Genomic DNA, 19,014 nt, shown 5'->3' with positions numbered 1-19,014 from the left:
TTAAGCAGAAAATATTTCACATCTTCAGTCTCATACAATGAGATACAGATTGCATATAGAAGAATTGATTCTCTTTTAGAAGAATATCTTTTAGAAAATAGAGTTGACAAACCTACATATAATTTTCTGAGACAATACACCCTATTATCCTTCAGTTTTTTTGGGGTACCTAAGGTTCATAAGTCTATATCTCAGCCCCCATTTAGACCAATTGTATCAGCCAGTAATTCTAAAACACACCCCCTAGCAGTGTACGTAGACAGCCTTACTAAAATATAGTAACCAAGACGGAACACTTAATTAAAGATTCTTGGGAATTCCTCAGTAAATTAAATAAAGAATTATGGTCAGAAAATTGTGTATTTCTGACAAGTGATGTCAAGGATTTATTTACCTGTATACCATGTGTTGAGGGACAGGAATGTTTTGAGGACAGTATCCACAAACATCTGGATTTACCTTACGACCAGACGTTACTAATTCTGGAACTAATGGAAATTGTTTTGGATAATAACTATATAGGCTTCCAGGGGGAATATTACCAACAAATCAGCGGTGTAGCCATGGGGGCAGCTTGTGCCCCCATTTTTGCGAATTTAGTGATGCTAGAATAGGAGGAAAGATTTGTGCTAAATAGTATTTACAGGAAACATATTAAGTGCTATCTGAGATTTTTGGATGACATTTTTGTGATCTGGGATGGTACTAAGGAAAACATAGGGGTTTTTATTGACTATTTGAACAATACAACCAATTTTCTATCCTTCACATATACTGTTGATGATCACAGTATTAATTATCTGGATATCACTATTTGTAAGACACCGCTAGGTTTTAAGTCCAGAATTTTTCGTAAGGCTACATGGTGTAATAGTTACTTGCACCATGATAGTTCCCACCCTTTCCATAAAAAAAAAAAAAGAGTTTGATTAAGGGACAGGCTGTCAGGCTGGCCAGGATGACTTCCGACTTCTCTGATTTATTTGAAGAATTTATTTTTCTAGGTAAAACGTTTATTGAGAGAGGATATCCTAGGGGATTGGTTGGTAAAACAATGGAGGAAGTCTATAATGGATGGGGGACCAAATACAAAGCTTTATTAGGTCAACCCTTCAACAATGTGGTAGAATCTGATAAGACAATATGTTACTGAATTTAACACATTTTCTGACTATTTTACACAGATAGTAGAAGCAAACTGGTGTATATTAAAAACAAACAAGGAATTATATGAAGTGGTAGGAAACCAACCTCATTTCATTTATAGGACAGGAACTAGTCTTAAAAGACTGTTTGAAAGAGTTGATTATAAGGAGAACAGCAAAAAGGCAACTAGCTCATGTAGTAGATGTGGACAAGGTTCTCACATCTACAAGGAAGAATCTATAAAATTAAACAATGGTTTGGGCAGTGTTGTTAAATTTTGCAAAGGAAATTGTTATAGCAAAATTTTGGTATATATGGCCATCTGTACACACTGTTTATCATTTTACATTGGGAAAACCGAAAGGGAACTAAAAGATAGAATATATGAACATCTTAATGACATTAGGATTAGGAAAGATACCAGTGCCCTATACAAACATTCGGTTTCCTGTGCATCTTCCAGTAGTTTTAAATTTGGAATTATTGATTTGGTTAGAAACAACCACAGGGGGGGTGATATAAAGAATCTATTATTGAATTGGGAATTAAGATGGCAATTGAGACTTAAGGCCAATTACCCCTCAGGCCTTAATAAATACATCAGCATTAAAGCTACACTTATTGAAAAGGTGGGTAATGTTTGAACTATTGGGTATGACATGTTTTATACATTTAATTTTTTCAGATGTGATTATGGAAATATTTCATAATAGATTTAACATTTATTTAGTTTTTCTTAGTTTTATATGAATGTAAGGAAACATCTTATTTATCCTTTGATATTTATACACTTTTGTATAATGGCCTTTATGGTATAAAATAATACTACATTTTTTAAAATATGCTGACATTGCTGCTTTAAATTTTTAATTGGTTAGTTAATTAAGGTTATTGTGGCATTTTAAATAGTAGGTGTAGCACTGGTAAAGTTTTATCTGATGAAGTCTCATTTTGGAGATGAAAGCGCTCATATATTGGTGGATTTAAAATAAACTGAAAAGAGGTTATCCTACTTGCAGTCTGGAATCGCCTTGTTTTTATTTGGTTGTTTTGTGATTATATAATAAAGAAGGACAAGTTAAATACAGAGAGAAATATAGAGTGACTAGACATTTGTAGGTTATGAGAGAGAATATAAGGAGAGGTGACAGAGTCTGAAGAGAGAAGAAGTATAGTAGGAAATAGAGAGAAAAAAATTATTAGGTGGGGAAGGGGGGATTTTGGTAGAGATGAAGCAGTGTTAATGGATGATGCTTAAGTTATTAGTGCAAGTTAGATAGGGGGAGGGGATTAAGTAGAAGCGTGACAGGGGCATTCTCATTTGGATGATAGATGAGAGAGTAGTTGAGATTTGAAATGATATGGTTAAATATGTTGCGAAGGGGGGAGGAAGAGTTCCACTTTTTGGCTAAGGAGTGGGATAGTAGTAGTTGTCCAGCAGGCTGTACTGGTTTGTAGACCTCTAGTAGGTTTTGGTTTGTGGATCGGAGTGAGCGGTTAGGTAGGTAGGGTTTTAGGGAGGCAGAGAGGGATAGGCAGTTGGAGGGTTTATAGACGAGTTTGTGTGCAGTGGTCAGCTGTAGGTAACTGAGGTAGTTTGGTAGTTCAAGCCAGTTTAGAATGCGATGGGAGTGGCAGTGGTGTGATAAGGTTTTTGATTTGGTTGCAAATTTGGTGATCTTGTGGTAGCATGATTCAAGTTTGGATGTTAGGCCAAGAGAGAGATTGGTGAGCAGAGGAGCACCATACATAAGGGAGGGGAGAAGGATTGTGGATGCGAGAATTTGGAGGGTGGTGGGGGTGAGGAAGCGGTTATGTCTGTAGAGGAGACCAACCTTCTAGTGGGTTTTTCTTGATTGTGGTATGGATGTGTGTATCAAATTTGAGGTTTTCATCAATGATGACACCGAGAAGCTTGGTGTTGGGAACGATTTCAAGGGAGGTGTTGTTTTGGCTCTGAATGGAGAAAGAGGATTTGTCAAAGGTGGAGTTTTTGGAGGAAGAAAAAAATCATAAGCTTGGTTTTTGTTTGCATTCAGAGCTAAGTGGTTAGACTGCATCCAGGTTTCTGTTTTGCAGAAGGCTAGTTGGGTTTTCGTTTGAAGTTGGGAGAGGGCTGAGCAGACGATAGTTGAGTCATCTGCATATTAAATGACAGATGATTCTGGGATAAAGTGGTGGAAGTTGTTTATAAATAGGTTAAAGAGTAGAGGGCCAAGGACTGAACCTTGAGGGACACCTGTGAGTGTAGGAAGGAAGGGGGAGGCTGAGGTTTTCCACTGGACCGCTTGTTGGCGGTTGGATAAGTAGCTGGAAAACCAAGCTATGGTGTTGGGAGAGAGTTGTACTGTGGAGAGTTGTGGTATAAGGAGGGTATGGGAGATAGTGTCAAAGGCCTTTGACAGGTCAAGGGACAGTGTGGAGACGAATTTGCCTTGGTAGCATTCATGGTTTATAGTTTCAAGAAAGGAAAGTAAGGCAGTCATAGTGCTATGGTCAGGGTGGAAGCCATATTATGTGGGGGACAGGAGGTTGTTTTGGGTTAGGTGTGTCATGAGTTGTGCTTGGATAGATTTTTCTAGTATTTTAGAAAGAGGGGAAAGTATGTCAATAGGCCTGAAGTTGGTAGTATCTGTATTTTTTCCGCCTTTGTAAACTCTTAACATCCAGTGTGAACCAGTAAATATTCTGTGTCCATTGGATGTGACAATTTTTTTCTAAAAAATCAAAAGCGTCCTTTATATATGATGGTAACAGACACACACTTGGTAACAGATGTGAATGTAAAAAACTGCCCCATTTTATACAAAAAAATTGTCTCTACCTGAGACTATAGGGCGGCCAGGTGGATTCACTGAATCCTTGTACATCTTCAGCAGACAGTAAAAATATACCATCCTACACTCATCATAATTAAATCTTTTCTCAATATCCTCTCTAGAGAAGCAATCCAACCTCAGGTTTTTATTTATTAGGCCATTATATTCCTGTAAAGCTGCCATATATACAGAAAACTCCGCTCTACGATAATTTTTTTTTATCTGTCAGATGTTTATAACACATATCAAAGTATTGTGTATGATGCATCACAACTAACTTATTCCCCTTACCTGCAGGTTTAAATATCAAATCCCTTTGAGTGCTTAAAGACTGTAATGCTTTCCATTCACTCTTCGTCAAATTACAACTAATATCCTTTTTCTTTCTATTAAATTCGAAAAATTCCTTTTCAACCACAAAATTTAACATAGTGGAAAAATGCTGCACCCCCTCATGTAAAAATGGTGGTATAAAGGTACTCTTACAGCCAATATGACTAGTGTCTAAAGAAAAATACGCATTCAGTTCCATATCGGAATGACATGAGTAAAAACTTTCATCACTAGTAATATTATCACTACTATCATGTACCTTATTACATAAATTATCCTGAAAGTTACATTGAAAAAAATACTCTAGCCCCTAAGGGGTTCAATTTAGAGTGTAATTGGAAATTTAACTATATATGCATATAAGGCAGGTGATTTTGCAATATTTTACTCCTTGAAGGATTTTTGCCGAGACGTTACAAAAACTGTACAATGTCTGCCAATTTCTCTCTGTAAATCAAAGAAAAAACAATTCTCTTCGATCTTCTTCTGAAAAGCTTCAAAATTATTTGATATGCCAAGAAAAATAAAACACCAACTGCCAACTACATTCTGATCTGATGCAGAAAGCAGAACTGGGGGAAATCTCCAATTTCCTCTGTGTGTGTGTATGTGGGGGGGCACTTGACTTCTTGGGTACACCAAACTAAAAAAAAAATCTAAATGCAAGAGTTCCTGATCCACTGTTACAGGAAATGGCTAGAACCAAGTCTTAGTTAAACAGAACCATGTTCTCCTTGGGTCCTTATTGAAAGAATGACACCTAACAATGAATTAAGTAAATCCTGAAAAATGCTGTTATACCTTTTAGGTTTTGCTGCAGAGTCCCCTCCCACACACCCTTGCTGCTGCACTTTAGAGTAGGGGGAATGCTTCAAGATACTGCAACTTCAGACTTACTATATGGTCTCCTCCTTTGTACTTATGCTTCAGCTGTTCAAATAATCGCAATCACAGTACCTGGAATTTCACAAAGCACCCATTCATTCTCCCTAGGATGTGAGATGCCACAAGGAAGACATTATGACTACTGGCCCTCAGCCAGAATCAAAGTGTTGTCCTACACACAGAGAGAGGTATAAACACACTCCTCTTCATGTATTTACTACATCACAGCCTGGATGTATGACCTCACAGGAAGGATCTGCACTTTAGTGCTACCTCCAAAACCTGGACAGCAGCCAGCAAATAACTTAGCTCATTCAACTGATGAGAAAACCCTGCTCTCAGGCATCCTGTCTCCCCTGCAGCAGTAAGAATACAAAGTGGAATCTTCGGCCTGCATCAAAGAATCCTGTGTTAGAACCTGCAATACCTTCAGTGCCCGAGAGAAAAATCTCAGCCAGGTAGCATTACACTGAGTCTTTAGGGCATAGTGACATGGATCTAACACTGGAGAAGATCTGTGACAGCATGTTGACTCTGCAGGCACTTGCAGCTTACCATTTAATACAATATGCACAAACCTCTCAACCAAGCTGTGTACAATGAAACTGCCACTGTCTCCAAGTTAATACAATACGCACGAACCTCTCAACCGAGCTGTGAACATTGAAACTGCCACTGCCTCCAAGAGATACTCCACTCACCATTGCTTTCTCACACACACATGAACAAAATTCATGAACCCCTGAATCTCTCAAGGTGCAAAAAAGATCAGCACAGTAGAATAACCCCTCATCGCTGCATCGAGTACAGACAATACCCCACTAAAAAAATGAAAAGACTTTTACATACCTTAGAAGATGAGTTGGTAATTCCATCCATTTGCACTTTCATGTGACAACTGTAGTCACAAAATCCTTCTACTAATCGCATGTAATTTCAGAGGGAATATATTATCCAGATCTTAACATGCCATTATTCTCTTATACACAGCACTGACTAGGCCAATTATTGAGTACACCACCACCTTCAGGGTGTACCTCACTAAATATATCAAACAACTTAAAAGACCCCAAAGGTTCTTAACTAAGATCACCAATTTAAAGACCCTAAGCTACCTACAGAGGTTGGGGTGACTGCCCATTTAGTCAGTATTCTTACAGACTCTTCAGGGGAGAACCATGCCAGACCTTCCACCCATTAGAGGCCCATTTGTCCTGGATATTGTCTCTCTGCAACTTTAATACTTCCACACATAACAGAACCAGGGATCTAAATCTTCACTCGTTTGTTTTTTTTCTCTTTTGGGTTTCTAATACAATGATGGGAATGGACCCCATTCCTAAGTCAGGGTATGATTAAAGTTCATGAAATCAGTATTGTTTCAATCCCCGATGTTAGCCAAAACTACTCTTTCCAGCATGTGCAATGTGCTCAGCACGACTCCTGCAATTCATATGGTGTTACATGTATCAGTAGCATATCTAAATATGAACGTAAATTCTTTAAGAGACCCATTGCTCCTACTACTATTAGAACTGTCTGGGTATCTTTCTTCCACATTGCTCTCATTTCTGTCTGCACATCCTGGTATTTTATGACTGTGTGTGTCTATAAGACACTGTAATAACTGGGTGTAGCAATTTCAATGATCAATGCTTCTTTTATCTTCTTTTCATGGTCAACTATATCTGGTTTTCTTACATCTGTTTTCTGAACTGTTAACAATGGGTGATACCATGTGATATAAACTTCATCATTCTCTAAAATGCTTTGCTGCTCATGTTTCCAATGCGTCTCAACTACTTCAATATTTTAATGTTTGTATATTCCCCAATGCAACAGTCTTGCCACATTATTATGCCTTTCAATATACAGGCTCTCTCTGTCATTACTGTATCACACCCAGCAACAAGATGTGTGACCGTTTCCAGTTCTGTTTTACAGAACCTGCATTTGTCTGTTTCGCCCACATATTCAACAAACTTTGTAAACCAATAAGCATATAGTCCACTATCTTGGGCCACCAATATTGACCTTTCACCTTTTGGTTTAAATTCACCTCTACTTTACCATGCATGCGCCAATTCTTGATCAGCATGAGGTTACCGCAGTATTTATGCCTTTTCCACATTTCTTGCCTTCTCATCTGACCTTTCTCCCTACATGCTTTCTTTTGCTTTTTGGCACATTCAGTTGCTGCTTGATTTTTGTCTACTTCTGGTTTATTACATTCCAGCGTGACACCGATATGCTTCTGCTAAACTAAGAAGGGAAGTCATCTTAACTTTCTTTTCCTCATGTTCTAAAACTTTCACTATGTTTGGATCTGGCGAGGTCAGCAGATATGTAGGCAGTCTCATGACTGCAGACCTATAAATGTAATCAATTTTGAGGGTGCCTGTAACTATTTCAGAATGAGGGATATAAGATCTTGCTATACACTGATTTTTATACATCATTTGGAAAGACTGAAGCATTTTTCTTGTTTTTCTGTACAACTGATCCAATAACTTTTGTGGCCAGTCAATCACATCAAAACTGTAAATTAAAACAGGAACAGCAATAGTTTGACTTTGTTTCTACATTTCAGGGTTGTTTTCAATATTAGTTTTAGTCTTCTGAAGTATTCCTTATTGAACTGTATTCGCATTTGTTCAAGTTTTATTGCCAGTCCTTCATCAGTTCCCAAATATTTATAAACACCTTCCCGCTCAAGCCCTTTAGATCACATTCATGTCCCAGATTTATAATTTCATAGTACTGCAACTCTCCTACTTTAAATTTTGCTTCTGACCAAATGTCATTCTTATATCATCTGAGAAAAGTTAAAACCACTTGCAGTTCTGCTTTCAACTTCTCATCTGATGAACTATACAGTTTTAAGTCATCCACAAAAAGATGAGAAGTTTTTACACTCAGATGTTTTTTGTAGGAGACAAATTATAACCAAGACCTAATCTGTTAAATAGACAGCTTAACGGTTTAAGGGCAGGACAAAACAGCAGTGCTAGCAAAGAAACACCCTGGAATTTTCGCATTGAATTTTTATCCCTGGGATAATATGTGTTTTGTCATGACTTAATTGCAAAGTGGTTTGCCACTATTTCACAGTCACTGTAATGTAACTAAACAATGTAGAAATAGAAGTTATGTACTTACCATAACGTTCCATGTGAGTTGTTTATCTCACCTTTATTCTCACTGATGGGTTCGGAGCCAATCCTCAGCTCCAACACGGCCGATAGCAAAGCTCAAGGTTTGCCAGTAGCTCGAGACCAAGTCCCTTATCCCACAATGCACTGTTGGAATTATCTCAGATCTTGTTTGCTGCAAGTAACAGTATTTACATACATATATCTATATATATATATATATATAGATAGATAGATATAGATATAGATATAGATATATATATATCTATATCTATATATATATATATATATATATATATATATATATATATATATATATATATATATATATATATATATATACATATACAAACATATACATATCCTTTTATGTATTTCTACCAAGAACACTTCCCAAAGGGGAAGAAGAAATATTGAATAACCAGGATGATACTAGCCTCTAAGTCAACAGTCAGCCAGGAGGGGGAAGGAGGGAGGGACATGAGAATAAAGGCGAGATAAACAACTCACATGGAACGTTATGGTAAGTACATAACTTCTATATGTGAAGTTGTTAAATCTCGCCGTTTATTCTCACTGATGGGTAGCGTCCCTAGCACTCTGAATCCTGGGTGGCTCATGGGAGTATGTTCCTCAGTACCATAGAACCAAAGGAAGACCTGTCCCTTGAAGCCTTATCCACTTTGTAATGCGTGATAAAAGTATGAGGCTTAGACCAAGTGGCTGCAGTGCAAATATTGTCGAGGGGCAATTTAGCTTGAAAAGCAGAAGATGTAGATACGACTCTGGTAGAATGAGCTTTTGGTTTGTGCGTTAAAATCATGTTCACATTTTCATAAACAAAGGCTATACAATCGGATAACCATTTAGATAAGGTTGTTTTCGCTACTGGATTGCCTTTTCTTGCTTCCGAGAAGGATACAAAAAGTTGATCTGATTTTCTAATATCCTTAGTTCTGTCAAGATAAAATCTGAGCTGTCTGTGAACATCAAGTTTGTGCAGCATGTATTCCAATTTGCTAGAGTGGTTGGGAATAAAAGACTGGCAGCTCAATGACCTGATTGATATTTGATTCAGAACAGACTTTAGGTAAAAATGAGGGGCTTGTTCTGAGAGATACTCTATCAGCATGGAAAATCATGTAAGGTGGTCTGATAGATAATGCTTGACATTCTGACACTCTCCGAACAGAAGTAATGGCCACAAGAAATATTGTTTTCCAGGATAAAAATCTGAGATCACAAGAAGATGCTGGTTCAAAAGGAGGAAGAATAATTTGAGACAGCATAAGGTTTAAATTCCAGGGAGAATAGGGGAATTTTGATCGAAGGTCTCATATGAAGAACGCCTTTAAGAAAAGTCTTAGATAATTTATGGCCCATAACATTTGAGCCACCAAAACCAAGGTGAAAATTTGAGATGGCAGCTAACTGAACTCGAACTGTAGCAGCTGCTGCTCCTTCCTTAAAAATTTTTGTCAACAATTCTAAAATAGAAGATAGCGGAGCTCGGAAAGGGTCAATGTTCTAAGTGTTGGCCCAAATTGAGAACCTTTTCCATTTGCTGCCATATAATTTTCTGGTAGATGGCTTGTGAGAAGACAAGATAATTTGTCTTGTATCTTCTGAAATTGAATGAAGCCTGGCAATTATGGGAAGTGGATTAGCCAAGCAGTCAGTTTCAGCGACTGCAATGAAGGATGAAGGTCCCCAGACGGGTGCGTCAGAAGGTCCGGAACTGGGTCCAGGATCCACGGACATTCCAACAGATGATGGAGAAACAGAAACCAAATCTGTCGAGGCCAGTAGGGGGCTATGAGTATAACAGGCGTTCCCAGCGATTTTGCTTTCTGTAAAAATCTGTGTATTAATGGGAAGGGTGGAAATGCATAAAGGAGACGCGGGGGCCAATCGTGTAGAAGTGCATCTCTCTGGGGATGACGGGGAGGTGGTATTAGGGCAAAGTAGCTTCTGCATTTTGAATTGATGTTGCTGGCAAAAAGGTCGAAGCAAGGCTGGCCCCATTTGCAGAAAATCAAGTCTGCAACCCGTTGTTTGAGAAACCACTGGTGAGGGAGCGATATCGCCTTGCTTAGCTTGTCCACTATCATGTTCTATTTCCCGGGGATGTGCGTTGCTAATAGAAAACGCTGGGACGACAAAGCCCATTGCCAGACCCTGAGGGCTTCTCGACAAAGGGGGTAAGATTTGGTTCCGCCTTGTTTGTTCAAGTACCAGACTACTGACATGTTGTCCGTCTGAATTGCAATAGTTCCCAGAGGAAGAGAGTCCTGAAAGTACTGCAACACCAGAAGTACCACTCTCAACTCTAGAACATTGATGTGCAGATGTGATTCTTGATCTGTCCATGTGCCTTGGGCAGTCTTTCCCTGAAACCCCCCCCCCCACCACCCTATCAGGGAAGCGTCCGTGGTCACAGTGGCTACTGGGGGAGGGTGAACAAAGGGTCTTCCGATTGTGACATGAAGAGACGTCAACCACCACCGAAGGTCTCTCCTGCAAGAATCTGTGATGAGAATCATGTGGTGCATCGGTAGTTTCTGCTAAGACCACTGAGCGAAAAGGAGCCATTGAAGGATTCGCATACGCATCCTTGCTAGTGGTATAGCCAGGATTGCTGCCACCATCAAACCTAGTACTTTCAATACCTCTGCTGCTGTAGCTCTGTTCTTTGACACCAGTAAGCTGATGTTTTGGCAGAGAGGAGAGACTCTTTCGTCAGGGAGACGTAGAGTGGTAGTTGAGGTATCTAATTCTGCTCCTATAAAAATGGTATGCTGCAATGGCAATAAGGCAGACTTTTCAAAGTTGATTGTAATGCCCAATTGATGACAGAGTGTCAGAGTGTATTGTGTTGCCTGAGTCAACTGCTGCCTGGTGGCAGCGGTTAGGAGCCGATCATCTAGGTATGGAAATACCTGGAATCCTAGACGTCTCATGTGAGCCGTGACCACTGCCATTCATTTGGTGAACACTCTGGCGGCTGTGGTGAGACCAAAAGGCAGGGCTCGAAACTGGTAATGATTGGCTCCCAGCCGGAAGTGCAGATGATCTCTGGAGCGTCTGTTCATCTTTATGTGATAGTACGCGTCCTTGAGATCTATGGAGCACATCCAATCGCCTTTCCCTAAGAAGGGAAGAATGGACTGAAGCGTGACCATTCGGAACTTCTCTTTCTTTACGAACTGGTTGAGTCTGCTGAGGTCCAAGATAGGTCTCCAGTCCCCTGTTTTCTTTGGTACCAAAAAGAATCATGAGTAAGTTCAGAATCCAACTTGGTCTGCTGGGACTGGTTGGATGACTCTTTTTTTCTAGCAATCTGTGGACCTCTACGATTGCTTGTTCCCCGAGATTGGGTGGAACATTTGGGATTCTCTTTACAGGTATGGGAGGGGAAGAGAACGGAATGAAATATCCTCTGGAAATGATGCTTTGTACCAAAGTATTGGATGTTATGTTTAGCCATGCTTCTGGGTACAAAGACAAGTGACATCCGACTGCCTCCAGAGCCGAACAGTCGGGCCCTCTTTAAAGGGCGCTGGTAGGGCTGACCAGAGAACTGACCCCTGTCACCCTGTTGCTGCGGACCCCCTCTGCCACGGGGGCGGCGTCTTCTGTTATAACACCATCCTCTGCCTCTAGAGGGGGTTTCTCCACGTCTGTCCTGAAAGGCTGCCTGTGCTTTTCAGAACCAGATTTTCCCTCCCCTAGGGCCCTTGGGGTAGGGCCGAGTAGGGGTCGAAAAATGGACTCCAACTGCAGATAAGGTCTTGCCTTCCTGCTCACACCTGGTTAAAGTTTCCTTTACTTTGGCCCCAAACAATGATGAGCCATCGAATAGGGTATTAATAAAGGAAGACTTAAAGGGTTCCGCAAAGGAACAGAGACGCATCCAGGCTTGTCTTCGAAGAGCAATGCCCGAACTAGCGGCTCTACTTGAACCATCAGCTGCATAGGATATGAGACGCATGGACAAGTTTACCACTGAGTTGAGGGTAGCGAGCTGGGCTTTGACTTTGTCGGCCACCCCTGCAGCTACCGTACCCTGGAGAGCATCTCCTAGCTCTTTCAGGAGATCCCTCTGTAGTCTCGTAAAATGGGTTAAGTAGTTCAGTGATCGCAGAGAAAAAGTCACTGAGCTAAACATGTGCTTCCCATATCTATCCATGACCCTAGAATCTCTGTTAGGGGGATGGATAGAGGTGGATGTCTCAGATACTTCCTTTTTGGTGGCTGCAGCTACCACCATGGTATTAACAGGCAGGGCAGACATAATTTTGTTGGGTTTATGAGGAACAGGTTCCATGGCCTCCGGTGACTCCCACGCCTTACGAGAAATCAGTTCCATGAGCTCGTCGTTAGGCGGAGACACCCAAGAAGTGGAAGGTTGAGACTCAAAAGCCTTCAAGAGCACGGACTCATCCTCAGTAGGGGTCTTGGATTGCCAATCGCCCCTCTGACTAAGGATCTCTAGTATCTCTGCAAAGGAAATATCCTCAGAGGGGGATCGAGGGGACCTTTCTGACTCAAAGTCCATGTCAGATGTCAAGGATTCCTGTGGGGAGTCTAAGTACCTCCTCTTGCACAATCTCTTCCTGGGGACCTTCTCACTGGGGGGATTTGGGGAGGTCTCAGAAGAGTAGGGGATGCCCTGTGGGGGGGTACTTGAGGCTCAGGGTCAATACGCTTAGAGGGACTGGTAGATGAAGAAGCAGACACAGGAGCTTGAGGGGAGAGGGAAAGCTGAACTGATGCTGACATTGTCTTTGGAGACAAAACTCTCCTCATAGCATCAAAGGCACCATGGCTCAGATGAGGAGGAGTGGACGGACCCAAGAGTACCGTCCGATCCTCCTGCACCAAAACCCTGGGCTCCGAGCCCGAGGTAGGAGCCGAGCTCATCCGAGCCAAAGCCCTGAGAGGAAGAGTCGGCACCGACAAATCGGTTGGACTATCCTCCCCAGACCTAACGGGAGAGCGTCGGCTCCTAGAGTCCTCAGTCGGTTCCAAGGACATCTGAGTAGATGGAGCAGATAACACCGGTGCAGGTATCGGCTCCAAAGGTTCGACAACCATGGGTTCAGTTTCCTTCAGCTCCGAGAGTCCAGTACGGCTCGGAGGAGGAGTAGACAAATCCGGCTCCATGGTCTTCGGCACAGACGAGCTGGTCGGGGCCGACAACAATTTGGCAAGTCCTGGTGCCTGTAAAAGCTTCTGCACTAGCCGAACCATGTCCAAATCTGAAAGGCTGACTGAGGACTTAGCTGAATGCACTGAAGGTGCTGATTGGAGCAGAGGGGAAGAAGGAACTTCAGAGACCGGCTCCAATATCGAGAGCTGGCTCCGAATCAAAGGTACACTCTGTTCCGATGTCTGTGGAACCGATGACCCTCCTCCTGAAATTTTTGCCTGTTTTGTCACTTTGTCTGACAATTTGGATTTTGAGGATTTGGAGGACATACTAGTACCCTCATGGCTACTCAACACTGTAGCAATCTCCTATCAGTTTCCTCCTTCTCTCCAAGAGGACTCTTGAAGAGAAGGAGTGACAAATGCTGCAGGTGTCTTGGAGGTGTTTAGCCTCCAGACAGTAGACACATTGAATGTGTCCGTCAGTGAAGGACATTTTCTGCCCACAATCTGGGCATTTTTTAAATCCCGATTTAGGATGAGATTTCTCCTTTTCATACGATATATTTAAATAAAACAAACAGTAAACAGCAAAAGGTAATAAAGTCCTTACTCACTAGTAAAGATCCACAAACAACTAAGCCCAATCCGGGCACTAGCTATAAAAATGTAATTATAGATTAGAAAAATAAGGCCAAAGAGGCCCACCGAAAAAAAGCCTGACTATTATAAAGATTAATAAGAGTAAATAGGGCTAAAGGCCCACACAAACTAAGAAGCCAACAAGGCACTAAACATTTAAACTATTTATAACTATTTATAACTATAGATTATATTATGAAAAGACCTAATACTAACACACACTATTTTTTAAACAAAAAGGAAAACTTTGTATATAAACTTGCTGTTGTTTTTTTCAAAAATGGTCCGAGCTAGCTGGATCACCGAGATATCTCTTGCCGTGGCAAACTAGATCTGAGGTAATTCCAGCAGTGCATTGTGGGATAAGGGGCTTGGTCTCGAGCTACTGGCAAACTTTGAGATTTGCTATCGGCCGTGTCGGAGCTGAGGATCAGCTCCAAACCCATCAGAGAGAATAAACGGCGAGATTTAACAACTTCACATTGTATATTATACATCTTTAAGCACACCTTTATCTGTGAAAAGTGGCAATGGGTCCATCTACCTGCTTAACTGAATATACTACTCAACAAGGTATCTTTATTCCTCCCATAAGGAGGGTATCAGAGAGAGAATCCCTCTGGGTCACAGATGGGATACCAGACTTCACTTGAGCCCTCTGATTACCTCTATGTTGTACCTGTGAAGGTGGAATGCTGTCAAATGTTTTTTTTTGTAATCTATTCACACCATACTTAGATTCTTCTCATTTTTACAATTCTTTATTGCAATACTGTATGATAGATCCCGGTCTACTCTGATACTGCTTGTTGTTTTTATGTCTATATAAGTATTTTTGTAGATCTGTTCACTCTTCTAAAGTCTTATAACAGTGATACTTCTTGTCTTAAGTGCTTTACAGTTTTCTCTAGTCAATGCTTCCATGATGACATTTTATTTCATCCCTTCATTTCTCTTATTGCGCTGCAGTTTTGTGGCAAGACGTTATCTGTTATTAACTTATCTGCGCAGTAATATATCCTATTTACGTCTGTTATAGTAGATGCATTTCTGTTAATAGTCTTGATTACTGTGTTAACCTGTTTTATCAGACTTTGAATATTTTGGTTACTTTCTGTAATCTATTTCTTTCATTGCTCTTAATATGTATAGCCATCTCTATTAAATCAAGCAGCTCTTCCCTTAGACCACTTTCTTCCAAACTGAAGGCAAATTCTTTGCTCTCTCTCTTTCTTTCAGGTATTCTACAGAAAGTTCAATAACATCTTCCTACTTCACCAGTAGATAAAATATAATTGAGAGAGAGATTCAAGGGTCTCCCCCACCTCTCAAAGAGATTGTCCCTGCAGGTTAACCAGTGCGATATACTGTCATACTCTTCAGACGATACCTGATAGGATGGGTACTCTCAAATTTACCCTGGGCATGACTAGCTTAGCTCAGGTTCATTCTCAGAGTCTGGCTAAGGTAACTCAATGACCCATTATGCTCAGGGTCAAGGAACTGAGGAATTTATGTAATGCTGGAGTAAATAATTGTTAAAAATAAAGAAAGAAAGAAAACATCTGTAATGTATAATGCACCAATATGACAAATGTTAATATGGTTTGTTTTATTTTCTAATAATGCATGTGTGCCTATATCTTAACTGATAATTTAATAAAGATCAGAGTAAATGCTCAACCTTCAATATGGCTGGAGGTGATGGGAGTAAACCTATATGCTCATTATCAAAGGTTGATTCATAAAAAGGTGCTATTTCCTGACTCTATCTCCCAGTTATCTCTTTTACTCAGAGATACAGCAATAGAGCTACATTCTGGACAATGCACTCATTTGCATTCCCCTCCCCTGACAAACAAACATAAAAAAAATTACAGTTTGACAACTTACAATTTGTCACTAAAGTTTCATAATCATGAATGTTTATTAGACAACTTGCTTTGTTTTGGATTTAAAGGTTAACTACACAAAGTAGAAAAATGACAGCTTCCAATCTAACTGTAAAACGTTTATGTTTAAACTCGGTTTTAAAATAATGGAAGCTTTAAACAGTCTATAAGCTGCTTAATAAATGGCTATGGTCACTTAATGAAGCTTATGAGTTGTAAAACATTCAGTTTCCCATACAAATTGTCAGTGCCCAGACTGCCCCATCATTTCTAAGGCACTGCTTACACTTTCTCCAGAATAGCCTTTAAAGTGGCTGTAAATGGGTGTTTACAAAGATCCATCACTGTCCCATTATCACCCAAAGTTTTAAAGAGCTGCTGTGTTGTAGCTTGTCTTTATTTCAACACAAGCTCTTTGTGAGTGATCATCTACTATTGCTAAACTTGTCTGAGTTCTGAAAGATCTATGGTACTAGCATTATTAGTAGACAACAACTAGAAACTCGTCTGTCAAGGTGTTCCATAAGTGTATCACGTCATCAGGGGACGGAGAAGACTGCAAAAGCATCGAGTAAAATCAAACAGTAAAACAGGAACCATAATGGATGAACACAAGATGATGATTAAAAAAGAAACAGTTAACAATAACACGACTAAACAGCAGTAGGTAAAGAACTGAGATTTTCCATTGCACAATTCTATAGCCTCTAGCTACATTACATTTTTATTTTTTGTTACTTTACACTTTGGATCAAACCTCCAAGGTCTGTTACAAAAAATGCTTCAAAACCAATTTAATATACATTTGAGGATTCAACTTTAGGACAAATTTCTGTTCATCATTCTGTTACAAAAATAGTTCCACACCAAGGTCTACAAATACCACCCTGATCTGAAAATGAAACTGCATGAGTAGCAAAAACAATAGCTTATTGTAAAAGAAATACACAAGCACTTGCAACGGTAATACCTTTGTACACAAAGCTTCGGTGTTTGACATCTTTCCTGTTTGCTTTGATGCTGTAATAGCCTGCCACAGTGACCAGCTCTTAAAAGCCTGGATGTAAGTAGCTGGAAGGTCCTTAGCTGTTTCAACTGTTAAAAAACAATTAGAAATGGAAAATAAATTTCTGTGGGATAAGTGTCTGCATGTACTGAGAATGCTAAGAATTCCTGAAGGCATTTAGAACTTTCTGGAAAAAAAAAACACAGCACAAAAAATAAAATCAGGCTTTGAATGCCACACTTATTTAAAGAAAACATTTGTCCAACTGTTCTTTTCTTTTGTTACTAAATATATTTTCACATAAATGAGATCACTTCCTTTTGACCCATATGCTTTCATACTTTTAAGAACACTACTTTTAACACCAGCAGCATCTCCTTATGAAATAATTTCATTTTCACAGAATGTAAGAAGCAAATACCTTCCCAAACTATACTTACTGCAATGTATTTTAAAAGCAAAGCACTTCAGCCAACAAACCATTGCAACCTCTAAACATCTCTCCAGCAAATGAGTTCTGAATGCATGCACTCTCTCTGCAGCAGTCCATCACAGGTCAGCCTTAGCAACTTCCACAACATCTGGACAGGAAGGTAGGGAAGCTCTGCAAAGAAAATCCTCTCTTCTTTCCTACAAGTATTTCCTGATAAGGGAAGTGAAGATTTATTAATCAAAGGTGACCTCTTTAAGACTAGTTGAGGGAAGATGGAAGGGCAGATGAATATACCCGGCTATGCCATTCTCAAAGACATAGCAGATAATGCTTGCATCATCATCATCATCATCATCAGTTAATTTATGATGGATCTGATGGCTAAATTAATTTATTCTACCAAACAGTTTTTTACATCTTTCTATTAAAGTTTCCCTTGCATAGAAATGTACAAATACCCATGATGGTGCATACAGTGATGTCATGCATCAAATGTGTAAGCACACACATCACTCATTCCTAACAATTTGCCCCTAACAACTGGCAAATACATTACTTCAATGAAGATTTGGCACCTCAGTTTCTAACAAGCAATACACAAGTATATATATATATATATATATATATATATATATATATATATATATATATATATATACTTCGCCATCTTACAGGTAACTTCACTCCTGCTGGACCACTAATTCACAGAAGAATTGGAGAGTATTTCTAATACATAAAGGAGAGTTATCGCATAAATCAAATGATAAGGTAAAAACATACCTGTTATAGGTAACATTAAGGTCTCACATTGGTAGGTCGCCTGGTAGGGCTGAATCACAAGCACTAAACCCACTAGAGTAAAAGAAGCCAGTAGACACTGTCCTGGGGGAACAGTCCAGCCACAGACACAGTTAAGACAACAATGGTTACAAAAAGGCAGCCCAGAAATCAAAGGCTGGGATGACCAGGTCTGGCAAAGGTCAGCAGCCTGCAACCCCACACAAATAACTGTACTACCTGTGCCACTACCCCTGTCTCACTGAGTTATTTTTTTCTTATACCTGTGCCTGTAACTTGAGTAGTTATTGCCGTACACCGCTTACTAAGTTTTATGGCACCGATGCCTTCAACTTGTGTTTCCTGCCATATACACTAGTGAGAACATTGGTGCAGGCTGCTCTTCTGCATTACACTGAACTAGCATTGTTACATCTTCTATCTATCAGCTAAGTAACCAAGCTATTACTGAGGTATCATAATTACCACACTACCCCAAAGCATACTGAACTTATCACCTTCATCTGAATTGCAGATACACTGGGATCACAGTCTGTACCTTTTCTGTTGCCAGCCTACTTGCATTAAGCACTTTGAGGCAGTGTAGGAACTTTCTCACGGTCAAGGTTACTAAACACAAAATCCATGTGTGATGTATCTGAACTGCAGACAAACCTTTCACTTACCTAATGTACCCAGGCTGTCAGTGCTCACTACACAATTATAACACCATATTACACTCCTAACAGTAAACCTACATGTTAAGGTACAAACCAAA

At 39.9% G+C, this 19,014-nt stretch overlaps 1 protein-coding gene across 1 annotated transcript in view; it reads right to left on the bottom strand.

Moving 5' to 3' along the window:
• The window catches only part of TTC37 (tetratricopeptide repeat domain 37), a 2,356,248-nt gene that overhangs the window by 319,955 nt on the left and 2,017,279 nt on the right, over positions 1-19,014 (bottom strand). Inside the window, exon 36 of the mRNA XM_044064132.1 lies at positions 16,991-17,115. Within this exon, the coding sequence (XP_043920067.1) occupies positions 16,991-17,115 (125 nt within the window). The remainder of the gene's footprint in view (positions 1-16,990; positions 17,116-19,014) is intronic.

This window comes from Protopterus annectens, chromosome 2.part2, assembly GCF_019279795.1.
Source record: "Protopterus annectens isolate FY-2018-M chromosome 2.part2, PAN1.0, whole genome shotgun sequence".
Taxonomy (NCBI): Eukaryota; Metazoa; Chordata; order Ceratodontiformes; family Protopteridae; genus Protopterus; species Protopterus annectens.
The sequence above is the reverse complement of the archived record's forward strand: the minus strand, read 5'-3'. Positions and strand labels throughout refer to the sequence as shown.